This window comes from Plasmodium sp. gorilla clade G2, assembly GCF_900097015.1.
Source record: "Plasmodium sp. gorilla clade G2 genome assembly, chromosome: 12".
NCBI lineage: Eukaryota > Apicomplexa > Aconoidasida > Haemosporida > Plasmodiidae > Plasmodium > Plasmodium adleri (nom. inval.).
In genome coordinates, this window is record NC_041704.1 from 354,459 (window position 1) to 369,543 (window position 15,085).

Sequence of the window (15,085 nt, forward strand, 5' to 3'; positions counted from 1 at the left end):
ATTGTATATATAAATACAACATTTATTAATATTACAAAAGGAATGGTTATACCCTTTCTTCTCATTTCCAGATATAATTATAAAATAAAAAATTCGATAATTTTTATTTTTTTAAGTATTTATTATATAAATATTATATATTTATTATATATATTATAATATATTTACAATAATTTCTTTTTTTTAAATAATAGTATTTACATTATATTTATATATACATATATTATTTTTACAACAACATAATATAAAATATCATATAATAATGTATGCTCTGTTTTTTTCCCCTATTTTTTTTTTTTTTTTTTGTATATATGTATAAAATTATATATTAATAAATATATATATTATTTTTTATATATATAAGATTTACTATTATTTTAATTTTTTTCGTATATTTATATATATGCATATAGTCCTCTTTTTTTTTAAGTATATATTTTTATAGTCATATTAAATAATTTTATATATATATATATATATATAAATATATACATATTTTTCCAACATTTTTATATTATATATATTATTATATATATATTTTTATTTTGTTTTATTTCATAACTTATATATATATATATATATATATATATATATATATAATTCTAATTTGCTATATTTTTTTATATTAAATATTATAAACCCTATATTATGTAAAATTTAAAAAATATACTTCTTTTGTTTTTCTTTTCTTATTTGAAAAGAATTATGAAATAAGATTGGGTATTAAAATATATTTTTTTCATTATATTATGAATGTATATAATAGTTATAACATTCTATATTTTAATAAAAGAAAAAAGAACATTTTTTCTTATTTTCTCATTATGTCAATGAATATAATATTGATATATTTTAATTATAAAAATATATAATTTTTACATTTATATATATAATTTTTGTTTATTTTAAAGTATGAATATCATTTATAATTAAATATATTCGAATCTACAACAGTATAAAAATAAATATCCAACTATGCAACTGTGTCGTTTATAATTTTTGATAATTTCGTTCTAGTTTCTTCTTTTTTTTTTTTTTTAAATTGTATCTATATATATATATAAAATATTTTTTTGTGTTGTTCTTTGGATAGTAAAATTTATAAATAATGAAGGGATCTCTGAAAAGAATAAAGGAGAAATTAAAAAGCACAAAGAAGAAAGGATATTATGTAACATTTTATGATAGAATAAAACAAATTAATGAAAAGGAAAAGTTAGAAGATTATAATTCTATACATGACAATAATTATGAAGATTATTTAAAGTCTATTAATAAAAATGATAATCTAAATAATACCGAAGGTAATAAAAAGAGAAGAAAAAAAAAATATATATATGTTGTTATATAAATAAATGTATATATATATATATATATATAATTTTTTTTTTTTTTTTTTTTTTTTTTTTTTTTTGTAGAATTAAAAAGAACCAATTTTCATCGAGCTCTTAATGAATACCCCAAAGATTGTTACAATAAAGATTTTAGAAGGTGCTGTAACGAGTTGTCAATTTATTCAAAAAATTTAATGGTTATATTACTAAACAAAGACAAAATCTTCAATATTATTTTTAAGTATATAGAACATAGCAAAGTACAAAATGATGAACAATATTTTTATAAATTATTAGTTATATTAATTAAAGATTTAAAAGATGAAAGCAGGAAATATTTAGAAGCAACCTTAAAAATTTTATATAATAAAATAAGTTTGAATAATTTAGATCTTTTAGAAGAAATATTTAATAGTTATGCAAATATATTTCGATTAATGAATAAAACAATAATAAAAAATATAGATAAATATTTAAAATTAGCTTTACCATTATTATCTCATCGTAATAATATTATAAAGTTATTTATTGCAGACAGTTTTTCTTATTTATTAAAAAAATTATCATTACATGATCTTATATTATGTTTTAATAAAATATTCTCCTTTTTTAATTACATACCAAAATCAAAATTAAATCATTATTCAGAAACGGTCAGTTTATTATTACTTGAAGCATTAAAAGTAGATAATAAAAATATATCAAAAAAAAAAACATTACCTTTTTTAAAATATCTTATATGTTCCATATTCTTAAGGCAATCATATTACTGTAATGAAACAGAAGCTTTTTATGATTATATAAATATTGATGCCATGAATTTTGTACAAAAATGTATATCTAATTTTTTTCGTGATTTTTATAATTTCATAAAGGATGATGAAACATCATATGAGTTTATTGAATTATTTTTAACATTCCTTTTAAAGCATTATTCTCTCTTATATGATAAATATTACAATAAAGTGATAACCATTGGGGTTAATAATAATATGGATAATATAGACAATATGGATAATATGGATAATATGGATAATATAGACAATATAAATAAAGATAGAGATAATTTATTAAATTTTGATAGTGTACAAAGTCAATTAATTTATCATGAGATATATACAAAATGTTACAAATGTCAAAACATATACAATGAATTAAAAGATAATGTATCTGTTCATACATTTCAAAAAAATAATCTTATTGATTATAAAGAAAATATTATGATGACCCATTCTTTTTTTGAAAAATTGAAACGTCATTATAATATTATACATTCAAACAATACAAACCAAAAGAATGAAAATGAAGAAAATATATTGACTAATAATATTTCAGAAATTGGAGTTTTTATAAATTATACTTTTCCTGAAACCACATCTTTTTTATTAAAAAAAATATTGTACATATGGATAGAAAAAAGTGAGGAAATGAAAAATATAATTATACAAACATGCTTAGATGAACTTACAAAATATATAGATTACATAAAAGATATACCATTAAATGAGATATCATTTATATATGTAAAAAATATATATGATCATGTCTTCTTTTTATTAAATTATCATTGTATCATTAATGAGGATATATGTAATATATATATTTCTCTTATTGAAAAATTTATGAATATAATAAATATACAAAGCAAAAGGAGAAAAAATATTTTCAATTTATATTTATTATCTTTTTTAATTTTTCATATATATGAACTTTTAAATAAAAAGCACATGATACATTCTCAGGTTCATTTTAAGTCTTTTTTAAAATGCGTATTTATCAACCTATGGAAATATTTTCACCAAATGAATATTATCGATTTTTATCAAAATAATGTGTATATAATTAATGGAATTAATAAAATGAAGAAAAATAATAATCTTCACAAAAATGTAGATAATATTTTACAACAAGATAATAAAATTAAAATTAACCAAATTAATCATAATAATAATAGTAATAATTATAATGATAATATTGAACAAACAAAATGTAAATCTAATATATGTTGTAATGATTTTTCTTTCCTCTTAAACAATCTTTATATAGGGATATTATATATACTGACTGATATATTAAAATACGTAATATCACTAAATCAAAATGATGATACTATAAATATTGAAATAAATGACAAAGATAATAAAACACTTAAAAAAAAAAATTCACAAAATAATAATATATATCAAACACAAAGTAACAACAATATCATCATTAATAATAATAATAATAATAATAATAATAATTATGGGGATATATATTCTTTTAATAAATATAAAATATATAATAAAAATTATATCCATCATAATAATAGCAAAAATAATCCCTTTTTTAAAGAAATTGAAAAGGAATTGGAAAAAATGTTAATATATATTTTTAATAACATCAAACATTTAAATATTATTTTAAATGACATAAGTGAGTGTGATAAAAATATTAGTACCATTGAACAAAATGAAAATAAACGTATTCAAATAAAATACACAATAATTTTATTAAGTGCTTATATTAATTTATTTTCAGAAATAATTTCTACTAATAATTTATGTATTTATGACCATTTTAATGATGTAGAAACAATATCACCTTTATTTTATAATATTTGTGAGATCTTACAAAAATTTAAAAGTAATAACTACTTTTTAAATACTTGTAAAGATAAAAATCAATTGTTAGATATGAATATATATGTGAATAATATTATACTTGATATTACTAATATTATAATAATATTATCAAAAGAATGTAGACACATAAGTGAAAATATACTTTTAACCTATAATATGTTTGTATTAAATTGTTTAAATGATTGGAATAAATCAGATATATGTAATGTACATTATTTACCAAAAATGAAAAGCATTATACTTAATTTATATAATGTAAATTATTTTAAAAATAATATTAATGATATATTTTTATTTTTAAAAATTTTTAAAAAATTCCTTTTATTTTATGATACTATTTTGATAACAAGAAAGGAGTTAATACAAATAGTCAAAATTTTAATGTCCATATATGTAGAATTGAAATTAGATAAATATAAAATACAAGATAATAAAGATGATAGTAATAATAATATATATGTGATAATTAATGGATATGATAAAATATTTTCAATATTTGATATGTTCCTATCTTTAGAATGTGATAAATATTTAACTACTTATCAAAATATATACCATTCTAAAATTGAAGATATAGTAAATAATCTTGATCATTTTAAAATATATAATATATTTAATGACAATGATCGAATATTTAAAGTAGCTACCAAGTTTTTTGTAAGTGAAATAATTATGTTATTAAATGTACCACTAGTGACAGTACCAAAAGCAATTGTTGATCATATGAAGAAATATTTACGTACTTATAGTAATAATCAGGATATAAATCCTAATAGGGATGATTTTTCGTTCGATTTTTACTTTTATATAGTAAATTGTATTTTTAAAAATAGTAGGAAAAAAATAGAAATGATAGAATATAATATTAAGTTGAAAAATATGGAGAAATATAATTTGATAAATAATTCGGAATATATAAATAAAAGTGAAGACATTATTGCTGAACAGACAAATGAGGATATATATCCATCAGTTTGTGATGATAAAAATGGAGATAATAATAATATGAGTGACCATAATATTTCACGTGATTTTAATTATATGAGTGATGATAATATTTCACCTGATTTTAATTATATGAGTGACCATAATATTTCACCTGACAATAATAATATTAATAATTATGAATATCTTCACAAAATAGATGATAACATATCAAGTCATTCCATTCATGAGAACTTTAAAAAGTTGATATATTCAAATATAAAAGATGAACAAGAAAATATACAAAATTATTTAAATATAAAAGAACAAAAAATGTTCATTTTATTAGAAGAAAATTATAACGAATTATTTTTAAAAAATATACTTACATCTTTTGATATAATTGCTGTACCATATCCAAATAACTTACCTAATAATCTGAAGTTAAAAATGTTAAATATATATTTATGGATTATGAGATTTTTAAATATAAATTGTTCATATTATATAAATGAATTTAAATACTTTCCTTTATTAAATTTATTATTCGATATTACACTTAACATAAATGATCAGTTTCATAAATATGGTGATAAGGATAAAATAGGTTTATCACTTTCAGAACATCAAAGTGATAATAATTTAAAGAATGAAAATAACATTAATATGAATCAACATATTGATGAAACGAATGAACGTAAAAGTCTTATCTATGAAATTTTATTTTGTATAAAAATATTTATAAGCAAATATCTTTACAATTTACATATATTAAAAGTTCCCAATATTGTGAAATTTTTAAATATCCTTTGTACATATAATAAAAAATTAAATAATTACAAAAATGATATAGAAGAAATATTACGTGATCAAAATATACCTATTACCAAGTTATTGTTAAATATAAAAAAAGAAGATGAAAATATAGTTACACCAATTTTAATAAAAATAATATTTTGTCTGTTAAAAAGTAATATAAAAAAAAAAGGACAATATAAAATGAGGAAAAATATGATATTTTATTTATCGGATATTTCTAATAATAATTATTGTTACTTATTTTTGTCTGTTATATATTCATATATTAATGTTTATGAAAATAAAATGAATTATAATAATTTACTCAAATATTCAAATAAAGAACTTGTACTTATAAATTTTCTAAACTCAACTCAAGAAGATTTAAATAATTTGTGGTATTATGAATTTAATGTACAAAATATAGATAAAATTATTAATAAAAATGGAAATATATTTTCTTATGAAGATATGTTTAAATCATCCTATTGGGTGTTTCAAAATTATATAATTGAAATAAAAAAGGAAGCTTTATTTGAAACATTTTATTTTAATAAAAATTTTAATATATTAGGACAAATATTAAATGTTATGAAATTTAAGTTAAATAAATATTTCCCTTTCTTTCTTCAAATATTTTTAACCATTATGCATTATATTAATAGTTATAATTATATTTTGAAAAATAAAAAAGTCAAAAATTTATTTATGAAAATGTGTCATATGGTACATTATGGAAATAATGGTGTTATGGCAGCTTTTGATGAATATTTAAATTTACATGAAAAACAATTAAATAATATAAAATCAAAAAGTCTAATTAATGACAATGGTGATAATATGAATGGTGGATATGTAGACAATCCAAATAATTATGAAGATAATATATATTTTGATAATTCAAATAATATGTATAATTTAAATTATGTACAAGCAACAAATGATAGTATTATATGTACTAACGAAAAAGCTATACAAATAAATACCAAAAGAGCATACCTAAAAAATATACATAAAACATGTATAGAACATATACATTTTATCATGAATAATTATGATGATATAATTCTACCCACATTAATAAAATCAAAAAATTTATTTACATTTATATTTTATAAAAATCTAAAAAATATCGGAAGGAAAAATAATTTTCTAAATATATTATTTCATATATGGTCAAAAAATGAAGCCTATTACGATTTATACAATAGTGTAATACCGAATTCTCTTTTAATATTAATTAAAGCAATTAATAATAAACGTATTATAAATAAATTAAATAACAAGGAATGGACCTATGCAGTCGATAAAGTATATGATATAATTTTACGTTTGTGTGGTTATGATACTGATACATTTTTTACATCTAATGTTTCAAGAGAATATAAAAATGCAAAAAAAAAGAAAAAGAACGATAACAATAGTAATATTAATAATATTATTAATGAACATTATCTTTTATTGGATAACAAAATAAGTACAACATTAAAAAAAATTAATAATTATAATTTTCATTATAATTCAAAAGGTATGATTATATTAAAACCTTACATATCACATATCATTGTTTGTATTCAAAAGACATTATTAAGGAAATATAAATTATATGTAATTCAAAATGGTAATATGTTCAAATCTATTAGGAAAAACAAAAATATTGATGAATTAACAATTATTAACAATAAAGAGTTACATATATTAATTGAATTATCAGCTATAAATAAAAATAAAATATATAATATACATATTATCAATTTGTTAATTACTTTTGTCTTAATTAATAAAAATTCATTACATACTAAAAATATAGATTATATACATAAAATTAAATTAATATTAATAGCTATAAAAAAATTAATTATTAATATATCGAATACATCATCAGAAGAATGGGCAAAAAATCATATAAGATCACGTAAAAACACAAAGAAAAAAAAAACCAATTTATCATTCAATAATATAAAAAATATCAGAAATGTAGATAATTTAAAAATGCATACACAAATTAAAAATAATATAAATCATAAAAATGTGCTTAATTCTTCACATGTAACAAACGATGAAAATACAATAAATAAAAAAAAAAAAGATAAAATTTTTAGTTCGACTTTACAATATTTTTCTGAATCTTATTATAACATGTTAAAAACAAATATGTGTTATAAATTAAAAAGTATGTTATATGAAATTATTCAAAGATGCTATGATATGAAATGTCGAATTCTTACAGCAGAACTTTTAATTATGATAGGATGTATATTTTTGCAAATAAAAAATGTTCAGAAATATTTACAGATATTTAAAAAAAATGTAGATACATTCTTGGAAAAAACAAATAATTTAAATTATAATTCTAAAATTGTTTTAAAACATATTATTAAAATACCTATAAGAACTCAATTAAAAAATAAAAATATTTCTACAAATAATTATTATTCTTTTCTTCAAACTGCACAAATATTTTATGGTCTTAATATTTTCCATACAAAATGTTCTACATATGAATATGATTCTGATGTACAATTTTTAATACTCCTAGATTTATGTAATATTAAAATATCATATAAATTATTGAAAGAATATATGCTCAATGGTCAAAGTAAAAAATATATAAATTATCAATTAAATGAAGAGATAACCCTTTCTTCAAAACAGAATGATAATATTATTTATACACAAAAGGATTTGAAAAAATTCACAGCGAAACATTTATTTTTTAATAGCAATTTATTATTCTTTGAAGTTTTATTAAGACATTCATTATTTTTAATATTTAATGAAGAAACGAATGATATGGTAAGAGACAAATCTATACAGTTTACGATATTTTTTACAAAGTTGTTGAAATGTTTGTTAACTGGATATGAAATAGATAATAAAAATACAAATCTTAACACAATTGACAATAATATTGTGCGCAATATAAAAATATGTATACATTTTGTTATTAATATAATAATTCCAAAATGTTTGAATGCTCTTAAAAGAAATATTAATGAATTTACGAAAATAAGTCTACAAATTATTTTAATTGCATCAAAAAATATATGCCCATATATAAATGTATTGAAACTTTTAAATATTGAACAATTTATAAAACATGTTAAGATGATATTTGCAAAAAATCATATTTCTTTTTTATCACCTTCTAAAAATAATATTATAACAAGTAATAGTTATGCAAATTATTTTAATAATAATAAAATAAATGATGAAAATAATAATGAACCATATTTTAAAATATTAGAAAAATTATTATTTTATGATTTATATTATAATATATGTAATACTACTTCGTCTATAAGTAATTCTATACAATATATAAATAATAATAATATTACAAAGAATAAGAATAATCAAATGGTTTATGTAAATTCCAAAAATAAGTATAATGATATAATTGTTGAAAATATAATAGATTTAAAATCAGAGAATAATTTACAAGGTGTTCAAAAATTAAATATTATTACACCAAATTTGTGTTTCTATACAATAAATAAAATAATTATACCTTTATCTTTAAATTTTATTTTACAAAAAGATACCAAAAAGGAAACCTATAATAAAGCACTTTCCTTACAAAGTATGAAATTATTAGGATTGTGTTCAGAAAAAATTGGCGTAAAAACAATTTATTTTATATTAAGATTATTATTATCAGAAATGAAGAAAAATTTACATAATAAAATGTATGTAGAAAAAACAATTAGTCATGTCGTAAGAGCTTATCATTTTAAGGAATTTCAAAAATTGCAGTATGAACATATATCTACAAAATGGAATTCTAATAGTAAAGGTGAGGACAAAATAAGGCAAAATGATAAATCAGTACATAGTAATATGGTAGATCCGTCATTTAATAATAATATGAATCAAACTCTAACTAATGATAATATAACAAAAAATTTATCACTAAAAGATAACAAAAAAAATAATATTAATGGTATTAATAATAATAATGATGGTGATGGTAATGGTCATGGTGATGGTGATGATCATGATTATTTTAATAATTTGGATCAAACAATATCAAATACATATTATGAAAAGAAAAAATCGAACATACATACGAACAAATTCATCTGTGACATATTACCAGAACTGAAATATTTAATGTTCGACAAAAAATTAATTAACGATAAAAAGAAACAGAAACGTTATATAAACAATTTGGTTGTTGATTATAAAAGCAAAGATTCTGTTGCAAAACCTGATATAATACTGACCTATCTAGTTATATTAAATAAAATAAATTATAATTTTGAAAAAGAATTACGTAAAATAATTTATAAATTATGTTATTGTTTATCATCCAAATTAAATATGGTAAGAAGTGAAGCAAAAAAAACCTTATGTTATATTTCTATGTATCTTGGATTAAATTATTTTGATTTAATCATTAAGCAAATGTCTGATTATTTAACCAAAGGATATCATATACCTATTTTTTTATGCACAACCAATTCTATTTTAGAATCTGTTTTGTATGAAAAAGATAAATTCTTAGATAAGAATTATCTTACCATCAAATTTAATGTTCTGAATGAAAGAAATTTTAAAAGAACTAAAGTAAAAAATAATGATTTGACCCTAAATAACAAAGAAGAAGGGATTATAAAGGATCAAATAAATAAAAATGATTCCAAAAGAGAGAATGATAAAACAAATGATAATTCTTACTATACCGAATTTTGTGCAAATATTTTTAATATGATTAAACTTGAAATAATTAACGAAATTGAAAAGAATACGGAAGATGTAAATAAAAAAAGAATTAAACAAAAAACTAAAGAAAGTAAAAAAACATATGGTTCTAATATTATAAGGTTATTAACAAATATTGTTACAGAATCATGTATTGAAAATAATATATTAACATTTTTGGAGAGCCTTTTTAGTGGAGATTCCTTTCAAGATAATGAAGTAGATAAATATTTTATTTTTAAAAAAAAATATATATTTATTGTAACATGTTATTTTAATGATTTTATTAAAGGATTAGAAGAAAATAAAAAAATTAATTCCAAGTTTATTTTAAATATTATATATAAATTATTAATTAAATCTATATATTTCTTTAAAGGAGATATAAATTATGAAAATTTAATGGCGGTTATGAAAGATTCAAATATTTTACATTTCAAATTTAATCAAATAAATGATAAAATTATTAACTATCCAATTTTTAAGAAAAGCTTCCATTTTTATGTAACTATTCAAACAGTAAAAGAAAAATATTTAGGATATAATTATGAAAATAAGACTATTCAATATCCAAAGAAAAGAAATAATCTTGAAATAATGGAGGGCTCATTTCAAGGAAAAAATATATATGATTCTATACAAAAAAGCAATAAATATGATTTTCAAGTTCATGCACAGATATTGGCAAGAGTATCTTTAAAATTATTTCTTTTTATAATAAAACGTTCTTCTCAAATATTTTCTGATACAACAAATGTGTTAGATACAAATGGAAGTAATAATAATAATATAAATGATAATAAAATAAACGGATTTATAAACAACACAGATGATTACATCAAAAGAAAAGACAAGGATTCATATAATAATATATATAACGTATCAACATTTGTTCAGTTCATACATATAGTTGAACCTTTACTTGTATATTGTTTTTGTTATGGTAAAGAAGAAGTGTTTATTTTAGCATCCAAATGTATAAAAATCATTAAAAAGAAAAAATATTGTGATTTTAAAAAATTTGGGAAATTAATAATTTTATCATCAATAGATATTTTAAAAAATCTTCCAAATTATCATAGTAGAGAATTTGATAAACTAATTGTATCATGTATTGATACACTTATATATTTAATAAAAGGTAATGATAAAAATGATATCATGTCTTGGTTAAATTCAAACGTATCCTTAGATCATAGTTACAATAATACAACAAATAAAGATATAAGTGATGATGAAAATCCAAGAAAAAAATCAAAAGGAGAAAAAAATGAAAAATATAATAATAAAACAAATGGAATTTTTAATAAGGAAGAGGAAGATAAACATCAAAAGGTACAACAAAGAAATAAAAAATTATGTTATTTATTAGATGAAAGTGTTTTGTCATCTCATAATTATAATGGTGATAATGATTATAATAGCACAACAGATGAACAAGAGGAATGTATGAATTCATTACGATATTGCCTACTGAATCAAATACATTTATTATTAGAAAGTAAAAATCATATATTTGAATTATTAATATTATTTAAAAATTGTTTATTACGTGAAGATGTAAATAATATTCTAAAAAAAGGTCCTGTAATTTTAAAAATAAATATGTGCATTGAACAAATATTTAATATAATGGTTGAAGAATCACATAATTTGAAATTATCCTTTTTATGTGGTCAAATATATATAGACTTTTTTATGCGTTTCCCATTATCTCAAAAAGAAAAGAAAAAAAAGTTTTTCAATATTTTAAATAATTTAAATGATGAAAATGACGAATCAAGAATAGCTGTATTAAATACCATATATCTGTTCCTAAATAGGGCAAATTCAAAATTGTTAAAACAAGAATTTTATTTTATAACTTTTGCAAGTCTTTTAATAAATTTTTCGAATGAAACAAATTATAAATGTAGAAAAATGTATGTATTCTTAATATCCTTACTTTTTCAGCAAATAAATGATTTGGATTTTATATATAATTCTTACAAAATTATTAAGCAAAATTTATTATCAGGTATGAAATCATCTTTTGTATATTCCTATTTATATGTATTACCAATTTGTACCTCATTTTTTCATAAGGACATATCAAATTATTATAGATTACTATTTAATGATATATCACAACAATTTGAATATCACAAAAAAATATATACTAAGGAATATAGGAGGACTAAAAAGGAGGAAATAATGAACCTTTGTTTACAAGCTAAGGGTGAAATTACAAATGGGTCAATATATAATGGAATTAATAATAATAATAATAATAATATGTTTGATGAAAACAAAGTGGATACCCAATTTGAACATAAAATTCTTAATCATTTTATCAATCAATTATTAACATTTATCAACAAAAAAGAAGAAGGAAAAAATATAAATATTTGTTCAAATTATATAGAGGAACAAATTAAAAAAAAACAAAATTGTAATAAAATAAATATATATAATAATGATATAGAACATATGAATAATAATTGTATCATACAAGGTGAGAATAATATTTCATTAAATATTACACAATATTATAATATAACATTCATGAAAAATCAACTAGAAGATTTATTTTTATCTATCATTTTTCATCTAATAGATAAAATATTTATAAATATAAAATTGATTGTTAAAGATTATGATGATATAATAAAATATGTATTCACATCAATTGAGAACATAACATATTTTTGTAATAGATATGATATATACAAACAAGTAGATAATGATATTGTATATTTATTTTATAAATCATTAGAACAAATAATTGCTTTCTTAGATATAAATTTAATCGAAAATATAATACATGAAAAATATAGTCATGAAAATTATAAGGATATTTTTATAAAAATGATAGAATTAAAAAATAGGAATAATAAAAATAATTATAATGATAATATTTTATTATCATATCATGATAATAATTATGAAAAATTAATTATGTATTTTCTATATTTCTGGAATTTAATTTTTACACATGGATTAATGAATAAAAATCCATATATACAAATAATATCTATGAAAATAATAATAAATTATATAAGCAAAAAATTAACTAATCCATTCTTTCCATTATTATTAATTAAATTGTATACAACAGATAAATTTATTATAAATATTATTATCAAAAAAATCTTATCTCTATTATTAAATTATACATTTTTAGAATATTTCTATATATATTACAAAGAAGTAAGTTCCTTACTTTGTAATATATGTAACTTATTAATATCCTTCCCTTGGATTACTAATGGTTATAATAGTGAAGACAATAAATATGATATTAATCATGTGAAGAATTATGACTATATGAAAAATTTAGAAACATTAAATAATTCATTAAAATTAAACAACAACGACATTAATATTTACAATAATAATAATATGGATAATATATCAACAAATGAAGAAAATAAAAATATATACATAACAAAAAATGTACATAATAATATAAGTGACGAAGAAGATGTGTATAATAATTCAAGTGAAGAACAAGAATTTAACAAGGTAAATAATATATTAAAAGAAAATGATGAAGATGAATATAAAAATAATCATTCCATTTATAAAGACAAAACAATTGATTATCAAAATAATAAAGATAAATTATATGTTAATCAAAATATCGTTATAAATAAAGAAATATTATCTTATAGCAAATTTTTCTTAATAATTATAACCCTTTCTCGTGCAATAAATTTACACCTGAAAAATAAAAAAAAATCATTCACTCGTATATATACTATATTAAATACATATAAACAAATCATTCAAGACTTTCCTGTGAATTTATGGAATAGAGAATATGGTATCATAAATAATGTGCTCATTCCACTGTATAAAATAGCTTCAATTTTTAAAAAAAAGTAAGTCAAAAGGGGAAAAAAAAAATATATATATATATTTGTGTGTGTGTGTTCATATTTAATATGTATAAGGAATTTATATTCATTTTTTTATATTTTATTATTATTCTTTACATTAAAAAAAATAATAAATAAATAAATATGCATTTAATATATATATATATATATATATATATATATATTTATTTATATAATTTCATTTTATAGAGATTTTGTCTTAAATGAAAATATATTTCATGAAACGGACACGTACAAAAAATTTTTATACTTGTCCAGTTTTTCTTGGTATATAATATCTTTATTGGAAAAAAAATTAGAACATAACCAAGACGTATTTAATAAAGCTTTTATCCAAACAAGACAGGTAAAATATAAAATATATGTATTTATTAATTTTTCTGTATATGTTTTTGTTATTTCATAATATTTTATAATAAAAAGCTCATAAAGGATCAAGACGCATGCACTATAAATTTGACATAGTTATAAATATATATACACATACATATATATATATATATATATATATATATTTATTTATTTATGATTATTATTCTTTTAAATTTTTGTAGAGCATCAATCGAATAAGATTTCTCAGGAAAAAGAAGAAAAAGTTAATGGCTGTTACAAATCCAAAAGTTTTTATATTGAATAAAATGAAAAGAAGAAAAAAAAAACAATTACAAAAGAAACAAAGAAAAATCATGTTATAGAATAAGTCTAAATATATATATATATATATGTAATATGTGATTATATTTATTTGTTCTATTATTAATTTGTTTGTTTTACAATTTTTAACGTTTTAATGAAATACACATTTGTAGTTTCTTATTTA

The 15,085-nt window shown here is 18.2% G+C and overlaps 1 protein-coding gene across 1 annotated transcript; it reads left to right on the forward strand.

Annotated features, from left to right (window-relative positions):
- Positions 1–1,108: 1,108 nt before the first annotated feature.
- PADL01_1208500 (conserved Plasmodium protein, unknown function) lies at positions 1,109–14,960 on the forward strand (the record flags this gene model as incomplete). Its single annotated transcript, XM_028683036.1, has 4 exons — positions 1,109–1,304; positions 1,419–14,247; positions 14,455–14,611; positions 14,820–14,960. The coding sequence occupies 4 exons, from the start codon at positions 1,109–1,111 to the stop codon at positions 14,958–14,960; spliced, it is 13,323 nt and encodes a 4,440-aa protein (XP_028539254.1).
- Positions 14,961–15,085: the final 125 nt, after the last annotated feature.